The 24,975-nt window shown below is 44.3% G+C and overlaps 1 protein-coding gene across 6 annotated transcripts in view; it reads right to left on the reverse strand.

Moving 5' to 3' along the window:
* Positions 1–310: 310 nt before the first annotated feature.
* IFNAR2 (interferon alpha and beta receptor subunit 2) overlaps positions 311–24,975 on the reverse strand; it is a 31,755-nt gene continuing 7,090 nt past the window's right edge. For 2 of the 6 annotated variants that reach the window (XM_045085142.1, XM_045085144.1), the window contains exons 2-10: positions 22,858–23,084; positions 21,773–21,860; positions 20,480–20,521; positions 19,044–19,167; positions 17,571–17,743; positions 15,578–15,735; positions 12,327–12,495; positions 7,298–7,428; positions 311–2,438 (exon numbers count right to left, since the gene is read on the reverse strand). In XM_045085142.1, the coding sequence (XP_044941077.1) occupies positions 1,770–2,438; positions 7,298–7,428; positions 12,327–12,495; positions 15,578–15,735; positions 17,571–17,743; positions 19,044–19,167; positions 20,480–20,521; positions 21,773–21,827 (1,521 nt within the window). In that variant the 5' untranslated portion in view covers positions 21,828–21,860; positions 22,858–23,084 and the 3' untranslated portion in view covers positions 311–1,769. The remainder of the gene's footprint in view (positions 2,439–7,297; positions 7,429–12,326; positions 12,496–15,577; positions 15,736–17,570; positions 17,744–19,043; positions 19,168–20,479; positions 20,522–21,772; positions 21,861–22,857; positions 23,085–24,975) is intronic. The other 4 variants (XM_045085145.1, XM_045085143.1, XM_045085147.1 and 1 more) reach the window with 4 other exon arrangements.

A 24,975-nucleotide genomic window follows, 5' to 3' on the forward strand; every position in this document is an offset into this window, starting at 1 on the left:
AAAACCAAGACATTTATGGGGCAAAAGCTTGTTACTTTCACAAGACCGCTTGAGAGAGGTTTAATTTCCTCTTCTGAAGCTTGGGCGGTGGTGAGGTTGGAAATCCCAGAGCAGGGTAATTACACGATGATGTAAGGCGCTGCTTGAGGTGACCACCAGCAACACAGCCCAGAGGATGAATGTTCCCTTACCCCTGCTGGCCGCTGCGCACACAGGGACTTTTGTGTAACCCCAGAAATGTCAGCAGAACCACAAAGCGGCTGCCTTTTCACACTGTCTAATGAGAAACAACTCTGAAGACACTAGCAAGTTTGTATTAAAAAGTATTTATCCTTCACCAACTTCAGACCATTATACAAAATTTAAACACACACATACACATAAGAGCAGCCATAAAAAGGGTATTCCAAAAGATCACTCTGGAAAGCTTTCAAGATATGAGAGATGATTTAAGAGGGCGGAGAATCGGACTCTTCACACGACAAAATTCCTTTCCTGGGCAATTTCATCAGGTCATTAAATAACTCCGTCTCCTCTCACATCTCTCTCCTTTGATACTTTAGAATGGTTGTAAAAATAATCTCGTCAAAGCCCTTGAATCAGAACTCATAATTGTTGTTGTCCCCCTTGTGAATGGATCTAGAAGAAAGGTCTGAGATGGACTGCTGCTCTTGGGGAGAGGGGAATGAGATAGGAGGTCCCACACCGTTGATTCTCCTTGGGGACCTCTCAGGGTTGTCACATCTCCGCCAGAGTCTTCATTCCTGTGTATTTTCTAATATTTCTCTTAGCACCATAGGATCTTGGAGATTACCTAGTCCAATGCCCTTATTTCCTAAATGAAGAACCTGAGGCTCAGAGAGGCTAAGCAAAGTACCCACAGTCACACACGGAAATAGCAGCAGAGTCAGACTCGAGTCCCAGTTCTTGTCTGGTTTGCTACATGATGTTCCAGACGTTCCTTCCCCCATCCCCCCCCTCCACAGGAACTTTGGTCACACATAGGACACCTGGAATCAGTGCACACAGCGCTTCTTAAATTGTTAAATAGGACCTCCAGGAATTCTGTGTCTTATTTCCTCTGAAGACCTTGAAACAATTTTGCATTTGTTCTCTCGCTTTTTTTTTTTTAATTTTAAAATTTGGCACAGAGATTCTATCCCTCTCTCTCATGCAAATGTTTCCTATTAGTCACCTGCCTGACGCTGAAGGTATTTACGCATGAGTTTGTCTTCCTCACTCAAACTGAGGAGGGCTGGTCAAGCGTAGGTGACGGAATGTGGTATGTGGCAGGAACCCAAGACTGGGCTGGGTCTTCCCTCCTTCCAACATGGGCTTCTGTTTCTTTGTGGGGCCCTGCCTTCCCTTCCTTGTCTTTTCCTGTCTGCTTTCTGGCTCCTTCCTTGAGCCTGCTGGACTCACTCCTGCTGAGTGTCTTTCTTGTCTCTCCCCATTCCCACCCTGGCTAATTTCATTACTTCTCGGAAATCTCACAGGGCCCTGGACCACCCCTGAAAACCACTTGGGACGTGTAAACAACGCACTGAAGGATCCGCTGGTCTGGTTCCGACCCCCCTCCCAGATTGGTAATTTGCATGGAATTTGCATAGATGACATCACCAGGCACCTCCAGGAGAAGCTGATTGCAGTCTCCCACACTGGCCCTCAGCCCTCCGGAACTTTGTGGACCACAGAGGAGAAAGTGACTGTGCAGGGAGGGAAACCCTGGAGGTATTGGTCAGTCCACTGTCATTAAATATTTGGGGAATTCACCTCATTATATAGCCATCCCCGATGTCAACATTCGGCTCAGAACTGTCTCTTTTGTCAGAAAGCACATCTTCAGGCCAAGGGCACTCTGCAGAAGGAGTGGGAAAGGGTTGCTGTGTCCCTTCCCTGCTGGTGGCCAGAAAGCTTGGTTCCGGTGTGTGGGAATCCTCTTCTGGAAAACTTGGTAACACTGGAGGGACATCCGAATCGTCATCGAGGGTGCTCACATCGTCATCGAGGGTGCTCACGAATACAGAGCTCAGATTTACATTGAAGACGATTTTGTCCCCAGCCTCTTCCGTGGAGCTGCCGTCCTCGAAAAAGCAGTCCTGTAGCAGTTTCCCTCGCCCAAGGCTGGGCTCTGGTGCCATCGGTGGCTCCCCCTTCGGCTCGGACAGGTTAGGTTCCTCGGTGTCCAGCTCCAGGCAGTCCTGCCCGGTGGGCGAGGAGGCAGAGGTGGGACCCGGGAGCCCCGTCAGCAGCCCGTGCTTGGTATAGCCCCCTGTGCTTGTCAGAGGGGCGGTGGCTTCATCGTTGCTGTCGCTTTCGTCGTCGTAATTGTAATTCCACTCCTTCTTCTTCCGGTTAATATGAATCACCTCCACGAAAGCCACTGCTTCCCATGGTGGCATCTCAGGGACTACCCAGGCTGACAAGTTGTTAAAATTCTTAAAAAGAGAGAGAGAGAGAGAGAGAAAGTATAAATTCTGTTTGTTCTTTACTTTCCGACATAATAAAACTCAATGAGAGTAACTGCACAGGGTTGAGAAGGGTGACGATGACATCAGCAACAGCAGGAACAGAGCTAACAGGTGTGTACTGTTTGCTTCATATTTGCGGGGCGCTCGTCCTACTGCTTACGCGTTATAATGCATTTTACCCTCACAACCCGGCCATGAAATAGGCTTACGCTGCTTCTTCCCATTTTACAGCTGAGAAAACAAGGCAGAGAGGTGAAGCAACTCGCCCAAGGTTCATGAGTAGCAGGAGGGAAAGGCTGCATTTCAAGCTAGGTAGGGGGCGCGCCCCAGGAACCAGGCTCTGGCTTTCACTCCTTCCCACCTGCTCCCCTCGCTGCTTCTTCCATGTCAGGGGGGTCGATCCATTTAGATTCTGGATTGCCGAAGTATTCTTAAAGGATGTCAGGGGACCGTGGGAGAGGGGAGATGCTGGGGGTGGGGCGCGATTCCATCGGGGTCCCCTGGACTGGAGGACCTTAATGATGGGGGAAGATCCCCAAACAGGCAAGACTCACATTCTATTCCAGCTCTTCTTGGAAGACAGCACTGCCAGGATACAGCTGAGCTGGGTGAACTCTGGAGAATACAAGGCAGGCTGAGTCTTGCCCTGGAGGTGGATTCTGTCTCTAGGTTAAAACTAACAACGGGGAGGCTAATGGGGAGGAGCAGGTCCACCTGTGATGGTCACTGGCATCGTCCTCATCTCTATTCTCCTGTGCCCACCTGGGCTGCCCAGTTTGACAAACCTGCTCTTCCCCTACTCTATGCAATCCAGCTTTGGGCTGAATTTTTTCTATTGGGTCGTTCATCTTTTTTCTTATTGATTCATAGGAGGTCTTTATATAATTTGAATGCCAATTATTTGTTGATTATTTATATAATTATGATCATTTGTTACATATATTCTCCCTGAGTTCTTATTGCTTTACATCATCAATGACATCCGATGACAAGAAATTCTAAATGTTAATGTAAAAAAAAAGAGTATCAATGTTCTTCCTTACGGTTCTGCTTTTTGTGTCTGAGAGAATCTTCCTTACCCCAAGGTCATATAGAATCTCCTGTTTTGTCTTCTAAAACTTGAACAGTTTTGCCTTTCATGTTAGTCTTTAATATACTTGGAACTGACATTTGTGAATGGTGTGAGGTAGAGATCCAACTTCATTTTCTCCCATATATTTACATTTATTGATCAGCCAATCCTTTCCCCATGGCAATATCTACTCATCATTAGTCATGTTTCCCTATGAGTGGGTCTGGTTCTGGGCTCTCTACTTGACCAAATCTTTGTTAATTAATGCCTTGCAATAAGGTTTTATGATTTTCTCCACAAAAGACCTGTACTGTCTTCTATTAGATTAACTTCTTAAAATGTGTGTGTTTTTTGTTTTTTTATTAATTTGACAGACAGAGATCACAAGTAGGGAGAGAGGCAGGCAGAGAGAGAGGGGGAAGCAGGGTCCTGGCTGAGCAGAGAGCCCAAAGCAGGGCTCGATCCCAGGACCCTGGGATCATGACCTGAGCCGAAAGCAGAGGGTTTAACCCACTGAGCCATCCAGGCGCCCCTCCTTAAAATGTTTTAAGAATATTTTTTATTACTAGTGTAATGGTAGTTTTGTTGTTATTTACTAAAAAATTTTCTTTTTAAGATTTTATTTATCCACTGGAAAGAGGCAGAGTGAACAAGCGATCAAGAGAGCACAAGCAGGGGGGAAGGGCAGAGGGAGAGGCAGGCTCCCCACTGAGCAGGGAGCCTGATGTGGGGCTTGATCCCAGGACCCCGAGATCATGACATGAGCGAGCTGAAGGCAGATGCTTAACTGAATGAGCCACCCAGACGCTCCTGTAATGGTATTTTTAAAAAACTGTGATTCCACTTCACTGTAGGATTCCAAGTTCAAGACCAGGCAAAACTAATCTATGCTGTGAGTAATCAGGACAGTGGTTATTCTTGGTGGGTCCTTACTAGAAGGTGTCAGGAGAGATACTCTTGGGTAGGCTGATGATAGTCTCTTTCTCGATTTAGGCATGAGTTACATGGATGCACCGAGTTTGTGAAAATTCACAGAGCTTTACACTATGATTTGTATTGAATTGTATTACAATTGTATTACACTATGATTTGTATTGAATTTCTTGGATGTTGAAAAGTGGTTTCATGTTTATTTTTATAATGACTATTTTGTAGATATCAACTCTGTCAAACTTATTAACCTTAATAGTTGATCTCTAGATTCATGTGAAGTTTTTAACTTCACCAGTTATATCACTTATAAGTTATCATCGTCTCTGCCCTGACTCCTCAGACTTTAAGATCCAGGAGGGCAAGATTTTCCATCTGTTTTGTTCACTTCTGTATCCCTAGTGCCTGGAGCATGTGGACACATGGTAGGTCCTCAGTAAATATTTGTTAAATACAAACGCCAAAAGAAACAAAAAACAAAAACAAAAATACCCCAAAAGAACAAAAGAAGGAAAAAATTAAAAAAATGTAAAAAGATGTCATTAAAATTTTTTTAACATGTGTTGTCGATTAAACACATATACACAAATACACTAGGTGTTGAGTGTTTTGTTTTGCCATTCCTAGAGTTTTTACTTAAACACAGAGTAACGATTTTTTTAGCCATTTACTTTTTCTTTAAAAAATTTTTTTTCTTATGTTCACTTAGCCACTGTATAGCATATATTATTAGTTTTTGATATAGTGTTCAATGATTCCCTAGTTGCGTATAACACCCAGTGCTCATCCCAACACATGGCCTTCCTTAATACCCATCACCCAGCTACCCCCTTCCCCCCAAACCACCCCTCCTCTGAAACCCTCAGTTTGTTTCCTTGGGTTCAGAGAGAGGGTAACAATTTTTATTTTTAAAAAGATTGTATTTATTTATTTGACAGAGAGATCACAAGTAGGCAAAGAGGCAGGCAGAGAGAGGGGAGGAAGCAGGCTCCCCGCCAAGCAGAGAGCCAGACACAGGACTCGATCCCAGGACCCTGAGACCATGACCTGAGCTGAAGGCAGAGGCTTAACCCACTGAGCCACCCAGGCGCCCGAGGGTAACAATTTTTAATGGAGGAATACTAGAAAGACACAAGCTACTAACACCTCCTCTTAGTACTTGGGTCAACACAATAAATAATGGAGATATTTTATATATTTTATATATATATGCATATATATGTATATATGTCTTTTTAAAAAAATTTATTTATTTTTTTGGATGCATCTTAGGGAGGGGAGGAATCCCAGGGAGACCTGGGGGGAGGACTAGTAACCCAGGCAAAGAATTGATCAAGGAGGAAATGGGTGTGGTGCTAAAGGCCTTTTTATCTCAAGTCTGCAATGAGAAATAGCAGTTAGAGTAGGATTTGCCCAAGACCTCAAGACCAAAGGAATAAACACAGCTCCGACAGGAGGAGGTGGATTAAGGTTGAGATAAGGAGGCAACTGGCTGCTGGCAGAAAAGACTTTGAAAAGTATTTTACACCGTGGGTAAAAAATGTCCGTTCTTGGGGCCCCTGGGTGGCCCAGTGGGTTAAGTGTCTGACTCTTGGTTTCAGCCCAGGTCATGATTTAGGGTCCTGGGATGGAGCCCTGTGCTGGGGAGTCCGCTTGAGATCCTCCCTCTCCCTCTGCCCCTCCCCGCTCTGCACACTTGTGTGTGCGCTCTGCACCCCCCCTTTCTCAAATAAATACATTAAAAAAAAAATGTCCGTTCTTGAAAGGCAGGGATCACAGTGTGGGTGAAACGCAGTGCAGAGGCATCTAACCTCTCCTAAGGCGCAGCCGAATGCCGGCTGGGCTCAAACACCAGTTGTAACCAAAAATCTCCCAAAGCGCACCCCTCCCCATGAACAACCCCTCCCCCGACCCGGACCGAACAAATAAGACCAAGAGAAAGAAGAGTACAATTTTATCCACTGCGGAGGAATTTAAATATGTGGTTGTTTAAAAATGAGAAGAAAAAGGTGAAACGAGTTCAAACAGAAACGTGAGATCGTTTTTGAACGAAAAACTATAAAACGAAGAGGGAAAGACAGCAACGGGATAGAGAAAGTGATCCATAATTTATGGGCACACGTGTCAAAAGACATGAGGAGGTTTTGGAAAAGTTGTAAGATCAATGCCCAGATTTGTCTGAGGGGTTGAAGGTTCTGAGTAGGAAGGGGGCACCCTGGGGAGCACAGATGGAAAAACAAAGACAAACGGGCTGGTTTCACTAATAATTAAAGTAACAGAAATGAGAGCAACTGCGGGCGACCTTTATACACATAAAAATGATTAATCAATGTCAGCAGAGCTTTGGAGAAATGTATCCACCTACACGGTCGCACTTGGCAGCATAAATTAATTCTTTATCTTTTTAAAAGATAAATCCACCTGTGTACATATTCCACTGACATAATCCAAACGGAAAGATGATCTTTCCAAAAAATGTTAATGAAGCACGTTACATTATTCATACAGGCCAAAGAAGAAAAAGAAAAGCAAGGAAAAGAAATCATTGCAAATGCCCAATAGCTGGAAAATGATTAAAGGAAAGATAATACATTAATGAGAATGGAATACCAGGTGATCGTTAAAAATATTATGTGGGCAAAGTATAAACAGAGAACAGAAAATGGAAATACAGAGACATATATATTTGGGTATCATTCAGTGATAAAACAGCTTGCTGTTTTTAGAAAATGGGATTTTTTTCTGCTGTGAAAATATTTGAGAGTATAATAAAAATCCTTAAGTTAAAATAAAAAATAGAGAAACTTAAAAAGAGACTACATACCAAAACTTTGGGGAAATTATTTCTTAAGCATATATAACCAACCCGTTTCAGTATTATTATGGTGCTTATGAAGACAGCAGCTATTAAAAACATAGTAATTATTCCTCCAATTCTGGCAGATTCTGATAACCCTGTTGATGGAAAATGAAATGATTTTATTTAGAAATAAATTCAGTAAATGATCACAGATGGGAATAAACACTCATTGGACTGATGGTGGAATGAGTTATCAGACAAGCAAATGTTACTATTATTAAACATAGAATGAAAAGTAATTCAAGCATACATAGTTTCCAAAGATAAAAGCGGCAGATTTAATTTTTCAAATTAAAATGTCTTCCAGCTACTTTCTTTCTTTCTTTTTTTTTTTTTTTTAAAAGATTTTATTTATTTATTTGAGAGAGAGAGAATACAAGATAGGTTAGGGGCAGGGGGAGAAGGAGAAGCAGACTCCCTGCTGAGCAGGGAGCCCCCCCAACTCCAAGACCCTGAGATCATGATCTGAGCTGAAGGCATATGCTTAACTGACTGAGCCATCCGGTCACCCTGTCTTCCAGGTTTAATGATGGTTCTATGGCTACACTCTCCAACACAATAGCCATGAGCTGCACATGACTCTTTAAATTTAAATTACCAAAACTGAGGGGCACCTGGGTGGCTTGATTCTGGGATCAAGTCCTGCATCGGGTGGGGATGGTGGGGGGGGCGGTTTTCCTTACGCAGCAGGGAGCCCGCATCTCCCTCTGCCTGCCGCTCCCCCTACTTGTGCTCTCTTTCCTCTCTCCTTTTCTCTCTCTGTCAAATAAATAGATAAAACCTCAAAAAAATGAAATTAATTATCAAAGCTGAAGAGAAACTCCACCAAACTCAGTTTTTAGTCATCCTGGCCACATCTCAAATGCTCCATCGCCACCTGTTAGTATTGTTAAAAACAAAACAAAACAAAACAAAACAAAACAAAACGAAACGAAACTCTGGGTCCAAAATGGAGTCACTTATACCTAGTCCATAACACACAGGGTCTCAACACCTAACCTAATTGCATTTTCAACCTCCCCCCCCCCCCCGGACTGTAATCTTAACTGGTCATTCCAGAATTTCCTGCTCAGCACTGCCAGGCAATCCACCTGATATAATAACTTTCTGTCCCCCAAAGGGAGGTGATTTCACTCGAAAATCCCTTTTTTCGGTGTGACTTCCTTGTCCTGATTTTAAAAACCTTTCCTTTTCTGTAGCCCTCTGGAGCTCCTCTCTATTTATTAGGTGGGATGCTCCCCGATTCCTGATTTCCGAATTGTTCAACAGAGCTCATTAGGTCTTTAAAATGTACTTGAATGTCTGTTATTTACCCTACAGGCAAGGAGAGGTGGAAAAGAAGAGTTTGTCTGAAAGAAACAACAAAACAAAAATCTTTTTAAAAAAATTCCTTTTGGAAAATTTCAACCTTCTGACTGCAAGTGGCTTTTTAAAGTTTTGTTTCTCCATCTCTGCTGCAATGTAAGCTCCACGAGATCAGGGATATTCAATTTTATTTGTGTGTGTGTGTGTGTGTGTGTGTGTTGTTGTTGTTGTTTTGCTTTTTAAAGATTTTATTTATTTATTTGACAGGCAGAGGTCACAAGTAGGGAGAGAGGCAGGCAGATAGAGACAGAGGAGGAAGCAGGCTCCCCGCTGAGCAGAGAGCCCGATGCGGGGCCCGATCCCAGGACCCCGGGTTCATGACCTGAGCGGAAGGCAGAGGCTTTAACCCACTGAGCCACCCAGGCACCCCTCAATTTTATTTGTTTTGGTCACTGCCATCTCCCCAGCATCTATGAGAGAACCCAGCATACAGTAGGTCCCCAATAAATATTTGTCAAATGGATGGACACAGCTTTCCCTCAAGGCCTTCCTGAAGGAGCCAACCAGGTAATTTAGGACTTGACCGGAAGGGAGACATTTTTCTAGATCTCTGGTCTAAACTCCACCCAGATGAGTACTCCCCTAAGACAGCAGTGTTCACCCCCAAGGCTGAGGAAGTGAACACCTGTCCCAGGAGGTGTGTCAAGAATCTCCCACCATCTGAACCTGTCTGGTTCCCAGGTTGGGCTAGTTGAACGTAGTTCAGATGACAAGTCTCCACAGTGAGGAGTCCATGTTATGTGAGCCTACTTGGTTCCTGAGTTTCAGACAATAAGAATTGAGACAGCCAATATTTGGATTGTGAAGGACACCTGTACTTGTGCTGTCTTGGGTAACGATACAAGAAGGGAGGCTGATTTAATATGCAAAATGATGTGCTCGCACCATGTAAAGACAAAATGACATGACAACATGCTATTGCATGACTGTTTCTTAGCGGGTAAAACAGAAAATTCAGGGGAGAAACTGAGTCATCACAAAGCATGTCAACCCCCAAAGAATGTGTGCCTTTGGTCTCAGACTTAACTTCATCTTCCAGGTGGGGACTGAGTTCCTGCAAACCACCGTCTGTCATGTCATACTACTAATTTGTGTGTTTACTGGTGAGATTGTGATTCACAATAATAATAATAAAAAAATCTATTTGGTCTTTGTCCCCAGTTCCTGGCATAGGGTTCTGAAATTTCCTAGGAATTTCCTAAGTGATAAGAGCAGGGAAGGTGAAGCAGTGTCTTTTGTTGTTCATATCCAAGCCCCTTTTGACCACACTTGAGTTTACTGTTAAGGAGATGACTTTGGAAAGCCCCTAACTAAGGATGGAGGCTGGTTGCCAGGAGAACCAACTGGTGATTAGAAGGTTCGAACTTTCAACCCTACCCCTGGACCTCTGGGGGCAAGAGAGGGACTGGAGGTTGAATTAATTGCCAGTGGCAAAGGATTTAATCAGTCTTACCTTTGTAATGAACTCTGCATAAAACCCTTAAAAGACAGGGTTCTAAGGGCTTCTGGGTTGGGAAGTTGGGGGGGTGGGGGTGGCATGCTCACTTTAAGAGGACAGAGAAGCTCCCTGCCCTTCCCCCTCATACCTGGCCCTATGCAGCTCCCCCCCCAGGCTGTGCCTGGGACATATCCTTTTGGAATCCACCAGGAACCCAGTAAAGAAATTGTTTTCCTGAGTTCTGGGAGTCATTCTAGTGAATGATCAAACCCAGGGAGAGGGCTGTGATTATCTCTAATTTACAGCTGGTCAGTATGACACCCAGGTGACAACTTTGATCGCAACTCGCATTTGCAGTGGCAGTGGGACAGTCTTGTGAGATCGGGTCTCTACCTCCAGGTAGACAGTGTTGAGATTGAGTGAAATCGTAAGACCCTGAACTGGTCTTACGTCGTAAGACCCTGAATTGGTCATCCAAGAGGATGACTTGGAGTGCAGAAAACCCCCACACCAATGGAATACACAAGTATTCCATGAGGAGAGGAGAAAATAGTTTCTCCAGTCCATTAGTTTCCATTTGTTTATAAGGTCATGGTATAATACAAATACAAATAAAAAAATAATAATACAATAAATCATCTGGTCTTTGCCCCTAGTTCTTGGCACAAAATACCAGTTTCAGGAGTGTCTTTCGGGGACCAAATCTGAGTTTATGCTGACGAGACAAGGCAAGGCAGGGTGCTGGAGAGCTCCAGGATGGGGGCTGGTCACCAGAAAAACCAACCTGGTGATTAGAAAGTGGAAACTTCTAGTCTCACTGACCTTAGGAAAGGGAGAGGGGCTGCCGATGGCATTTAGTCGCTAATGGATGATGGTTTAATCAATCACGCCTACGTAATGAAACCCAGTACAAACTCTGGTCAGCAGAGCTTAGAGAGGTTCCAAGTCGGTGGACACATGGAAGTATTGGGAGGTTGACACCGCATGACTCCGAGGGGACAGGAGCTCCTGCCCTATTTAAATGTGAAGGGAGGTCATGGGAACCTCTGGATTTGTAGCCGGGCTGGACAGAAGTTTGGGTGGCCTGCACCAACTCCAGAGAGTGTTGGAAATGAACCAAATCGGTGGACAGTGAGCTGATGTTGGCGATTCGGTATGAGGACATAAGTATGTAACTTCACTTGGAGTTCACGTTTTTGTAAGAGCTACAGGCATAAAGAATTTATACGCAAGTTTAGATTTGACTCACACTCTAATAATGATCGAAGCTAACGCGTTTTCCCTTTAAAGATACATTAAAGGAGATATTTTTTCCTTTAAAATTGGTCTGTGTGTCATCTGACCCTGAGGAACACAGGAGAGTAAAATCACAAGGAGGAACTTCATGTGTCAGGCAGTGTGGACCGTAGGTCACTTAACCCACAAATAAGCCACACCCTTGACTGTTCCTTCCTCTTGTCTCACCTTAGGGTCTGAACTCTGGTAAATGAGCAGGTTAAAGAAACTCTAATGGGGGCTGGGAAATTCTGAAAGGCTTCCTTGGTGGAGATGTTCACTTTTGGCAAAACAATCAGGGAACTTGTTACTTCCTGGGCTAATCAGCGGCAGCGAACTTTCCTAAGTCTGATTGGTCTCACTCAAATTTCTCCGTTTGGGGGAAGGCTTGGGAACTATGCTATTTACTGTTCTGATGCCTTTGCAACAGGACTTCTCCGTCTTCCTCAGGAACTATCTCAGCCACACTAGTGAGTATTCCTACCATGTGCGAACAATAGCTCACCTTCCTGTGAGGCAGGCCACATGGATGAGCCACACCCAACCTCCATAATTTGACCCTTTGATACCTCTGCCTCTAATTGCTTCCAGAATCCCTCCCTCCTCCAGCCCTTGGCTTGAGTAATGGCCAAGCTAAGGGTGCCCAGAACTGAATTTCATCCTGACTCCCTGAAATTGAAGCATTTCCATTTCAGGAGGACTTGACTTTATAAAGGTAGACACGGAACTGTCCCTCTGGTATGGTACCTTAAAGGGGACTCCATCACTTGGCTGCGACTGACCAAGAGAACACATCACTGTGATGGGCTTTTAGGGGAAGAGATAACTTCCATACTCCACGACTTTCAGATTCTTCTCATTAAATATGTTTTCCCACAGAGCAAAAGCCACACATGAATTTTTAAAAACTTTTACCTGTGTCGCGTGCAGGTTGAAGGAGGGTACATTTTATTGGTGATCTGCGTATTGCTTCCAGATTTCTAGGCATAAAATAAACAGATACGCAGTAGTTTGTGTTTGGAAGTAATTTGTCGATGACGTAAGTGAAATTTCCAATGACGTGTTCATCTAGTGCGGGGTTATGCTGTGAAAAGAAGCCAAAAATCAGGAAGATTTTGAGGGAGAATTTCGTTTAGAGGCAGGTCTAAACAGTGTCTTTGGGGATTTGTTTTCAAATCTTAAACTGCCCTAAAATAAAAATATACTGGCTTGATGGGAAAAATACTGGCTTGATGGGAAAAAGGATTTTTTAAATTATTAGGGACCAGGAATTGATCGTTCAACACACACTTTCAAACCACAAAATCTGGTCTAGAAACTTCATTTTATAAATGAGTAGAAAAAGTTTCAACAAGGAATAGATTTCCATGATGTCATTTTACAAGATTATTTTGTCTTGCATTGAGATAACCCAGCAAAAATGAGAAAATAAAAAAAGATTGTCTTTTTTCATTAATGATATGTATCTACCCTTCAGAAGTGCTTTCATATGCATTAATGGATGGGATTTTTAAAATGGTCTGCAAAGTTGGCATTATCTGCATTCTCCAGATGATGAAACTACCGCTCAGAGTGGTTAGGTAACTTTCCAAAGCCACACAGCTTGTCTGTGGCAGATCTGTGGGTGCTGTTTAATTTCTTATCTTTTCCCTTAAAACACCTTGCCTCGTCCTTCTCACGTAGTTCTGTTTCATTTTGGAATTAAAGAGATGATACGAAGGTTGTTCTTCCAAGAAAAAACAACTTCTGTGTAAAGTTTTACAGTTTTCAAAATACTAGCAGTTCTATGAATTAGGATTTCCAGCAGTTCAAATATGGCCTTCTGTAGTAATGTTCTTTTGCAAGTTTCTGCTTAGAAGGAGGAAGAAATAAGAAAAGAAAGAAAGGAAGAGAGAAAGAAAGAAAGAGTGGGTGAGCCTTAAAGAACTAAAATCCCATGCATGGCCAACAAGCAATGAAGAAGAAAAGGGGGAGAGAAGTAGAAACTTCCTGGAAGAGGAATAGCCAACCGTAGCTGAGAAGATCTAGGTCCCACACCTGGTGTTGCCATTATGTGATCTTGATGAAGTGTGAGATACTTGCTTCCTGTTTCCCTAAGCAGGCAGACATGCCCCTGAGCCTGACTATTTTGTCCCACCGTGCTTTGGATGCCCAGTCCCGCTCCAAGCCAAGGCCAACCCCTTCTTGTGCTCATTGATCCTCATCTCCTCTACAATGTCGCTCTGCCAGTCCCCTGGGACATTCCATCTGCACATGAACGTCCTGTAACTTCTTCCATTTTAAAGTGTTCCTCCCTTGACCCCAATTTCCATCACAGAGTATCTCTTCTTCTCTTGATAGAAAAACTCCTTAGAAGAATTAGCTCACCTCACTTTCTCCAATTTCTCACTCCCTTCTCTTTCTGGAATCTATTCCTACCAGATCCTCACCCCAACATTCCACCGAAGTCACTCTTATCAAGGTCACCGGGACTTCCATGCGGCGAAATCCAATCATCAATCCATAGTCTTCCTCTAATGTGTCCTATTTATAGCATTTGACCCAGTAGATTACTTTCTCCTTCCAGAACTTTCTTCTCTCAGCCACCAGGACATCACTCTCACCTACTTCTCCTCCTACACTGCTGGTTGCTCCTTCCCAGCAAAAGAGTTTGCTGTTTCCTCAATTGCTAGATCTCTACATTTTTGAGTCCTCTGGGACTCTGACTTTGGACATCTTCTCTCTGCATATCCGCCTCTGGATGATTTTGTCTCTTCTCAAGGTATTAATACACACCAAGAAACTAAAGACTCCTGTGGACATCTCTCCAGCTAGAAGCTCTCTCCTGAACTCCAGACTTGGAGCCTTCAACTCCTGCTCAATATCTCCTCCTGGATGCCTTGTGGGCATCTCAAAATGGACATATACAATTCCAAGCTCTTGAGATCCAACCATCTACCTCCTCTGTCCATAATCTACCCTATTTTAATGAATGGAAGCTCCATCTATCCAGGTGCTCCTGTCTTTTTCTTCACCATACCGCACATCCAACCCATGCAAAAATACTGTCAGCTCCACTTGCAATACATATGCAGAATTTGACCACTTCTCTTTACTGCGGAGAAGTCCAAGCCACCACCAGCTGTCACCTGGCTTCCACCAGGAGCCTCTTTTTTTCTTGATCTAATTTAGTCCAAAGACTATTTCTTTAATGAAGAAGATGCGAACCACCACCATTTCCCCCTTACAGTGTTGTCAATATCCTAATAAGCATGGCACTCTTATTTTAGAAATAATAATCTCAAACAGAATTAATAGCTCATGGGTTGAATATAAATTAAATGTAACTGGATTATGAGCTTTAAAGAAACTTGATACAGTCTCTGAGCTACATAAGCTTATTTCTTCCCTCTGTTATTTTTGTACCCTTCTCCTAATCAAAGGATTAGGGTGTTGATTATAATCCAAGTCGATATTAAAGGGAAAATTATAATTGTATAATTTGCTACTTCCTCTTAACTGATCTTCCAAATTCTACCTTTGGCCCCTATGATCTACTCTCAATACACCAGGCAGGATAACCCTGGAAAAGCCTCGGGTCCTCCAGCATCTTCATGACACTCTGAAGCCCCACAAGATCTGAGCCCCATTGTCTCCATGACCTCACCTCCTTCTATTTTCCTGTCTTGGTCACTCTATTCCAGCTCCCCGCTGTTTCTCAAATCCACTGGGTCCGCTCTAGTACCTCAGGACCTTTGACTTCTGGTGCCCTCTGAAAAGCATGTGCCCCTGTATCCTGCAGGTTGGTGTCATGTACAAGGGTTTACACTTGGCAAAGGGCTATGCCCATGTAAGTTGCTCAAGCAGAGGCCACTTTCATTCATTCCTCCATTTAGAATTTTGCCCCAGTTTGTACTGAAATTAGTCTGTTCTCTTGGTCTACACCACACTCCTTTCTCTTTCCTGTGTGTCCCCTGATGTGTGTGCGATTTATTCTTCGAAGGAAGACCACACCACTAGGCTAAGTCAACATATTTCCACAATGAATGGACTATGGAGACTTCTTCTCTTAAGCCAGACCCCATTGCCTTAGCCTCTTTACCCTTCATTGTTCTAGTCATTACAAATGTCTTTTTTTTTAAAGAAAAACATATTCATGGCCAACTCAGAACTTTTTGACCACTTACCTTCTTGACAATCTCCCCTGACTGTTCTTCGATGATAAGTGATAGGTGAAACTGTAATAGTTCTTCTAGTATCTTGGGAAGGACGGGTGGAAAATTCACATTGACGTTAATGTGGTCGGTAAAGTTAACAATATCAAACTCTGGTGGCTCCAAAGATACTGTTCAGAAAACAAAATCAGAAACAAATCCCAATATCTAACCGTACTGTTCCCAGTGCTGTAACATAACCTGATTTCTTGACAGCTATCTTTTCTTTAGCCTGCCTAGGGTCCTCGTTGAGGCATGGGTTGTCTTTGTTTTATTTTATTTTTATTTTTTTAGATTTTATTTACTTATTTGACAGAGAGAGAGAGATCACAAGAGAGGCAGGCAGAGAGAAAGGGAGAAGCAACCTTCCTGCTGAGCAGAGAGCCCAATGCGGAGCTGGACCCCTGGCCCCTGGGGTCATGACCTGAGCCAAAGGCAGAGGCTTAACCCTCTGAGCCACCCAGGCGCCCCATGTCTTTGTTTTATTGGTGAAAAACTGAGAACAATAACAGTGATGTGATTTGCTTAATGGAGAAATGGAGGGCAGGTTTGGGGATGGAAATCAGTCTTTCCTGATTTTCAGGCTGTATTCTAAACACGAAAGTACAAATGACTTCTTTTCGTATTGTAATAATATCCAACTGTTGCAGAAATAGCAGAAAACACAGTAGACAACTGTCCCTGAATGTGGTTAATCATTGTTTGTCTACTGTGTGTCTACTGTGTATATGTATATAAACTGAACTAGTGTAGACACACACACGCATCTAAACTAAAATTAAATCATTCTTACCCGCAGTTTTGCATGGAATATATTGCACTTAACTCATCTCATAAACATATTAATGCCTATTTATCCCCATTGAGGGCTGGCCAAAAGGCTTGTGGATTGGGTTTCTGTACAGCCTGCCAGCTCAGGGTGTTTTTAGTTCTGAAAGGGTTGTAAAACAGTGAAAGAAGAATTGGTGATACAGTGTATGATGTGTGACCCGTAAAGTCTGAAGTATTTCTTTCTTGGCCTTTTACAGAAAGCTGGATGACCCCGATACTCATTGTGAATTTTCGTGGTTGCTTCTGTTCTGCTAAGTGCAGAGAGCCCGATGCGTGGCTCGATCCCAGGACCCTGAGATCATGACCTGAGCCGAAGGCAGAGGCTTAACCCACTGAGCCACCCAGGTGCTCCTGTGCTTTTCTTTCTTTTCTTTTCTTTTTTTTTTTTTTTATACACACAGATATGTATATTTCTACACACACATAAACATACACGCACTATTCCAGTGAATTGCCCATTCAGGATGTTTGTGACTGTGTGGATTCGGTCGTTTTCCCTTTGGTAAGCATGTATGCGTGAGTGCACACCCACACAGCCTTTAATAGGGAGCTGGAATCGAATCTTTCTCTTGGAAACTGGTTGCACAGTAGGACACTGAGGAAATGCTGGAGTCTGGCTGAGGACCACTGACCCTGCGACTGTTAAGGCAAGCGCCATAGGGAGCTGACTGCAGTCACAGGGGAAGAAGAGAGAGGCAGACCCACTCTTGGTCTTCTCTGAGACCGGGCACTGGTGTAGGTAAGAGCTACTGGGTTATGATCTGGGGGAGAGGTTGCAGTATTAAGGAACACATTGGCCCAAAGAGTTGAGACAGCTCAGACACAGGCCATCCGGACCTCACTCTACTTCCCGTCGGGTTCTGAAATATACTAGAAAGTAGCGGCCATTGCTGCCAGGATGCCTGCCTCACTCGGGCACAGAGGAATCCTCTCCAAAGTATGGATCATCATCCCACTTTTGGGCTACAAAAACTGAAGCTCGGAGAGGCCAAGTAAATACTTCACAGTTCCAGAGCTAGGAAAAGTGCCAGGGTCAGGCATGCCCTGAGTCTGAGCCACGCTTTGCCGACCTTTCTGCTTCACGATCGAAGCAAATATTGATGATGACGGAGATGATAAAGGGAGATCTACTCACTCTCTGCTGCCAGGAAGAAATCGGTGAAGCACGTGACCAGCGTCGTGTTCCCTCTGAACCCGTCAACCATGACGGCGTATGTCTCGGGCAGGACCTCCCACACATCCGTTAGGTCACAGAATGATGCTGTGATATTTGAACAGTGCTCCACAATCTTCACACCATCTGGTCTACTTTGAAAGGAAAATAAAGGACAAAAGGAGAATTTCAGTGTTTATGTGATAAGAACCCACTAACTGTACGCCCAGCTTCTTCGCTGTGTTATGGCTCTGCCCAAGTATCACTGTATCAAGTCGTCTTCCTTAACCACCTTATTTAAAATGGAAATACACCTTACCCCACAGTGTCCACCCATTCTCTCCTAATCCCTCTCGCCCGTGTTTATTTTTCTGCACACTGTTTACCAGCACCTACCACATTATGTCTTTATTTGTTGATTGAAATCCATGCCTACTTTCAGAGTATCTGCTCTAGGCCTTAGGAGGTCAAGGACTTGGGTTCACGGTTCAACCCCTGGCATGCAGGAGATACTCAGTAAATATTTGCTGGATGAATGAATGAGCAAACCCTTATGCTGTTGTGGGAGGGGCCCCAGATGTCCCTTGCCCACACAACAATCACGAGCGTCCTCCCTGAAACCCTCCGAGGATCACATGGTCCAGTCCCAAGTCAGCCCGTGCTATGTAGGGACAGCAGAGACATCTGATTTCTTGAGCTTCAGAAAGGTAAGTGGGTGGCACACGTGACCGCCTAACGCAGAGAGAAACTAAGACTTTGGCAGGCAGCAGAGAGACTTGCAAGAGGCCTTCTACTGGGTCAGTGAGGGGTAGTAACAGCTGTTAGCCAAATAAAGAGCAAACAAAAGAACACTGGGAGGGGCGACTGGATCAAAGCAACCACTTAGAAGGGTGACATCAGACATCGGAAGAAGAGAGCCATTGAGGGCTCTTTCCATTATGTTATTCATCTTTGGACACTCGGCTCAGAGAAGCTGAGCTCTGTGCCCCAAGATGACGGCCCATCAGTGATCAAGCCAGACTGTAGACCTGGGCCTCTCCTGGTCTGGGCCAGACAGCTTTCTGATGTGCCACACGGTTCCCCGAGTAAAGAAACATGAACCCAATATCAATACGGTCGCCAGGTCTTTGGACTCCTGTCCTCAGAAAACAGCGTATTCATTTATTCATTGACTGTCCAATGAGTTAGAGAAATAATTGTGAAAACCATACACAGTGATTATTTTGCTTCTGCGGCTCTGACCTGTAGAGATGATTATAAATACAAGTTTTGTCAAAACCAGTTTGAAACTGTTAAAGTACTCAATTTAATTAAAAGCGGACTTGGACTTTGAGAGCTCTGAACTCAGAGAGAGAGTTCTAACACAAGAAAGATCACGACCCTTCCCCATCCCCATCCCCCAGTTAATATAAAGAGAATGTATTTAGCAAGGAAAAAATGAAATGCTAAACCAACCTTATAACCGTGTACTGTAATGTATAGCGATCTGGTACAATCGAACGGTTTTTCAATTCCCAAGATAAGATGACCCGGAAATTGTGTAATGTCACCTTGAAAGTGCAAGATTTGTCTGACAAATCTAGAGGAAACAGGAGGAAAAAAAAAAAGAAACGCTGAAATCTGGAACCCAAGGTTGTCCAATCTGTCCCTTGGGATCTGGAGCCCACATGGTCTTGGGAACACCGGAAGGACACAGTTTTAGTGTGAGACATGAGAAATGAAGTAACATAACTAATTCATGAGCAACACGTCATTAGGGCAAGGATCCGTGTCCACCTAATTCTCTCAACTCAACTCCAGTGCCTCCTGTAGTCCCCCTAAGCGGCTCGGCACACTGCCTACTTTCCCTCCTCTGAACTTCCCATCGCACTTACTCTCCAGTTACGGAAGTAAGGGACAGACAATGAGCGCTCAGACTGGCCCTTTCCAGGCACTTAATCTGAGCAAAAATGCTAAAGTCGGTGCCAGGAAGAGACCCATTCTACAGACTGTGAAACCGAGCAGATGGGTTATATAGTGTTTCGCAGCTGGGATGAGGCGGTAGCAAGAGAGACTTGAAAGCTACACTGGTCAAATTCCGTTTAAATTTAAGTCTTTTCGGGGTGCAGCGGGTAGGGAGAGGGAGGTGTTATGTGTTATGGACACTGGGGAGGGTATGTGCTATGGTGAGTGCTGTGAAATGTGTAAGCCTGATGATTCACAGAACTGTTCCCCTGGGGCAAATAATACATTATAGGTTAATAAAAAAAAAAAATTCAAGTCTTTTTTTTCCAAATTCAATTTTTATGATCCTCTAAGTTGCCTGTGGTTCAGACTTAGGACTTTGCTTCTTGGCTGGAAACCCTTCCTCTCCTGTGCTCAGCCCAAGCTTGGACACAGAGTCAATGCACAGTGACATTATATGGACAGATTTATAGATGTAGGCAAGATGTTTGGTTTAAAACAATTATTTTCCTTTATCGGGCACCAGGTACCAGACGGCATGTGGAAGAACGAAATGAAGGGGAAATTATTCGGATCATTTCCTGTTTGACATGGTCTGGACCTCCTTGTTCTTCGATTAAGGGGCTTGAAATTGCATATTCTTTTAAGGAGTTTTAAAATGACTTCTGGTGTTCTCTCTCTCCCTCTCTCTCTCTCTCTTTTTTTGGGGGGGTGCATTAATTTCTTATAAGTGTTTTGAGGGACAAATGTACAAATCTGGCTAATTTTTGCCCCTTTGACAGAGGAAAGAAAAGAGTATTTGAGAAAATCAAAGAAAAGCGATACAAACCACGTGGGCAACAGATCTGGGATCAGAGATCAAATTCCCCACATTTTAAACTTCTGGATAGTCGCCCCAGTACCCTGACCCTTCCACAAAATTCAGTCAAGCCAAGAAAATCTCTTACCAGGCAGCGAAGATAACACACCAGACAGGAGGCTGATACACACTAGGAAGAAGAAGAAAAAAATTAGACAAGCAAAAACACTCTCTGCAGGCTCAATGTGTAATTCTAGCGCTGAGTCTGGCATTCTTTTGGACATGTCTTTTTTTTTTTAATTAATTAACTAATTAATTAATTTTTGTTTTATTTCTTTCTTTGACAGAGAGATCACAAGTAGGCAGAGAGGCAGGCACAGAGAAAGGGAGATGCAGGCTCCCGCAGAGCAGAGAGCCAGATGGGGGCTCAATCTCAGGACTCTGGGATCATGACCTGAGCTGAAGGCAGAGGCTTTAACCCACTGAGTCACATGTGGGTTAAAGTCCACCCCTGGACACATGTCTTAACCCTGGATTGAGACTTCCTTGTGCTTAAAAAAAATATCCTCAAGCAAATGGTTCTTGGAAGATCGATGTTGCTATCGGTGGGTCACGGTTCAACGGTTTCAACCTGAGTGAATCCAAAATAAGATCTGTCTGGGAATTGCTGCGAATAACAGGGCTGATGGGTTGGGAGAGAGTGCTGAGACACAGCTAGCTATGTGTCTGGAAGAAGTCTCAGAATACGAATGTGCATGTTGTCAGCTGATACAGTTTGAAGGTTAAGACTTGTCAAGGGTGGCATAGGAAGAAAATTGCCAGTGATGGGAGCTGGGGATTCTCCATTGCTTTCTGGCTGTCACAGTGACTTGCAGGAGAGGTTACAGGCAAGGGCAGCTCTGCACAGGGGAGAAGTGTCCCCCTCATGGATCCCCTACAGGTAAGCTCTAGAAGAGATGACACAGTGACACTGAAATAGAATCAAAAGAAAGGTAGAGAAAGAGCAGCATTGGACTATAGGGAAAAAAGTCAAGAATAAATGAAGCCCAGAAACCAAAGTTCAAGGCTGACTTTTCAGTCTGGTGACCGAGAGGAGATAAGGGGGTTTGGCCTTGTCCTCCGTAGGGGAGTAGAGCGAGAAACTCCGCCCCGGATTAGAACGAGGGGATTAAGAGGAATTCCTCTTCAAAGTGCCTAGGAGGGTACTCTCCATCATTACGGAGTCATTCTTGTTTCTTTTCCTAAAATGAATAGTAGGGTGGAAACTCAAGACCCTGAATCCAGGCTTCCTGTCTATGTTCCATCTGGCTCTTGGCATTGGACAGGCTGATGCTGGGCCCCTGGTCGGGGACATCCATTTGCTACTGCCCAGCAGGGCTCCGGGGCATGGTGACTTGGCTGGCTTGCTCCTACAAGAGCTCCGACAAAAGTTAACACTCACCCACGAGACACAGATTCCGTGATCTAAGTGGGGAAGCATTCTGGCTCCAAAGCATCTTGGTTATTGACTCTTTTCTTTACGTTCACATCTGAAAGGAAATCAGCATTAGGTGATTCCCCACGCTGAAGAATGGAATTAAATGACAAAGATCAAGATGGACAAAAACAGGACAGCGAGGGTTTCCGCGTCCAGGCTTCCACTGCCCTCCTGGGAGCTGGACCTGGTACCAATTCCTGGTCTACCAGGGAGAAGTTTTATCTATTTATTTTTATTTTGAAGATTTTATTTATTTATTTGAGAGAGAGATGGAGCGAGCGCGAGCACCAGCAGGGCAGAGAGGGAAAAGCAGGCTTCCCATTGGGCAAGGAGCCGGAGGTGGGGCTCAATCCCAGGAGTCAGGGATTGAGAGCTGAGTCCAAGGCAGACGCTTTACCAACTAAGCCACCCAGAGGCCCCCAGGGACAGGTTTTAAATTTAACTTTGGAATAGGCGATGGGATTATCTGTTTCCAGAAACACACAGAAGTAAATAGCAAAGGGTCTTGCTTCCTTCAGAAAACTACTTTTATTCATTCTCTGGTGAGTCCTTCAGAATATCTCTATGCACCAGCAAAATCAAATATATATTATTTCTCCCTCCCCCTTTTTTTTTAACACAAGAGATGGGATGTACAATCCTTGTCCTACTTCTGCTTTTTCTACTTGAAGATACATAGTTGGGAGATCTTTCTACATCAGCACTCAAGAGAATTTCTTTTTTTTTTTTTCTTTCTTTCTTTTTTTTTTAAACCAGTTAAGCTGTCCAGTTTATGGACACACTACCATGGAGGGAATTAGGCTCCACGAGAGATGTCTGAGTTGCTCCCGGTCTTTTCTGCAACAGATTATCTTGGACACGTGTCCTTCCACATGTGTGCGAGTCTAAGTGTAGGAAAACTTCCCAGGAGTAGGATGGCAGGCAAAAGGTGATGCCGCTCAGGGTCTCAGCAGGAAAAAGATATTCGAATGAGGACATTGGACAAAGACTTTAATCAGTTACAAATGCGTGAGCAGGATGTAGGCAAACAGTAAGGAAGAAAGTAGTACCTGGAGCTAACAGCTGCGGGGCTGTGACCCTCCTGGGCTGGGGCGCAAATGGAAGGTGCTAGAATCTGGTAGTAGAAAATCCTGCGGGAATCCAATGTGATAGTAGTGCAGGGGGGCGGCATGTGATGGGAGGGTGAGTAGCCCTCACGGTCTTTCTTCCGTCCTCTTACTTGGGGCTCATCCCTGGCTGATTCCAGTCGGAAGGACCAGGGTGCTGGTGACTGTGCCTGTGCAAGACAGGATCGCAGGACAAAGTAAGGGGTGAATGTGGGGAGGCTGGGTCTGGGGGCGTCGATGATGGACACCTGACCCAGAGGGGCGCTGCACTCGTAATTCAAATAGAAACGGCCACCCTCTTGCCCTGGTGGCTGTGTGACGTACACAGCCACCTGTGATGTGTGACAATTTTTCCTTTGGCCACAAGCTCTTCAGGGAGGCTTCATCAAGTTCTTAGACTTGTTACTTACTTTATTCTTTTTAAAGTTATTTACTTATTTATTTCAGAGACAGACAGAGCATGAGCAGGGCAAGTGGCAGGCAGAGGAAGAGGGAGAAGCAGGCTCCCCGCTAAGCAGAAAGCCTGATGTGGGGCTCGATCCCAGGATCCTGGGATCATGACCTGAGCTGAAGGCAGACTATTAACAATTGAGCCACTCATACGCCCCACCCCCGGACTTTTTCAAATCAGATTCATAAATAAAAATGATCTTCAGACGAATATAAATTTGCATTTCTCTTATTCTGAGTTGAGTATCCATTTTTTATACACGTAAGAGGTATTTGCATTTTCTTTCTTGTTAACTCTATCTTTGCTCATTTTTCTACTGAGTTGTAGCTTTTTTTCTTATCGGTTTGTTTGTCAGAACTTTTAATTATGAGCTAAACTGGCCCTTTGTCTTTGATACAAATCACATCTTTCCCCTCTGTTGTCACCTTGCCCTTTGATTTGCTCATGTCGGCCTTATTTATTTTTTATTTTATTTGTAAGTTTAAAAAATATGAATCAGAAAACTGATTCTTTCCTTTAAAAATATTTTACTTATTTATTTGTCAGGGAGATAGAGAGAGAGCACAAACAGAGGGAGTAGCAGGCAGAGGGAGAAGCAGAGCTGAGCAAGGAGCCTGATGGGGGAGTTGATCCCAGGAACTTGGGATCACGACCTAGGTTGACCCATGTCCCTCATCCTGGCTTAAAAAAGAAAAAATCATTATGTTTTCAGATTTAAAGCTTCCTTGGCATTTGCCTTTTGAGTCATAGTCTGAAATCGTTCCATGGAAAGAAATTCTTCGTGAGTTTTATGGAAACACTCCCCTCCACCCCGCCCCAGGCAATGGATCGTGTTCCTTTTCTGCCTCAGGGCTTTTGCCTCTACCCAAGCAACTGGGCTTTACCAATTCTGGGTATTCTCTCCCCCCACCCCCCAACACTGTAGCAGCATCAGGCCCCAAGTTGGAACTGAATAAGGACCACAGAACACCAGACTTGAGTTGAAGTTCAAAACAAATTTAAAATGTCCTCTGGACTGCCAGGGTATCACGTCCCACCCAAGGTACTGTCCTGGAGGAATCCAAGAGATTCCAGGTTAAAACTGCCATCCCTGCTGAAGACATACCCAGGCTCCTCTGCCTCCAGCTATCCCGCCATATCGTGCCCATTTCGAAGGTCTACAGAGAGCACTGTGATGTGTGACGCGATCTCCCACCCTCACTGCCGGCGGAGGGTCTGCACGGGTATGGACATTCCCTAAGATGCTGGGCGCACCTAGAGTATAGAATGCCACGGGCGGGGAGGGGGGTGGTGGTGACACTACCTTGCACTGACCATCTGCCCTGTGGCCCCTTGCCCCTCTTTCTTGTCTTTTTTTTTTTTTTTTTTTTTAAAGATTTTATTTATTTGACAGATCACAAGTAGGCAGAGAGGCAGGCACGGAGAGAGGAGGAAGCAGGCTCCCCGCTGGGCAGAGAGCCCGATTTGGGGCTTGATCCCAGGACCCTGAGATCATGACCTGAGCCGAAGGCAGAGGCTTAACCCACTGAGCCACCCAGGCACCCCCACCCCTTTGTCTTTTCTTGATGGTGGTAAAATCTTCACCTTTGTTCTACAGAACACTTGGTTTC

This window comes from Mustela putorius, unplaced genomic scaffold (genome assembly GCF_011764305.1).
Source record: "Mustela putorius furo isolate JIRA1106 unplaced genomic scaffold, ASM1176430v1.1 tig00000832_pilon_pilon_pilon, whole genome shotgun sequence".
Lineage (NCBI taxonomy): Eukaryota > Metazoa > Chordata > Mammalia > Carnivora > Mustelidae > Mustela > Mustela putorius.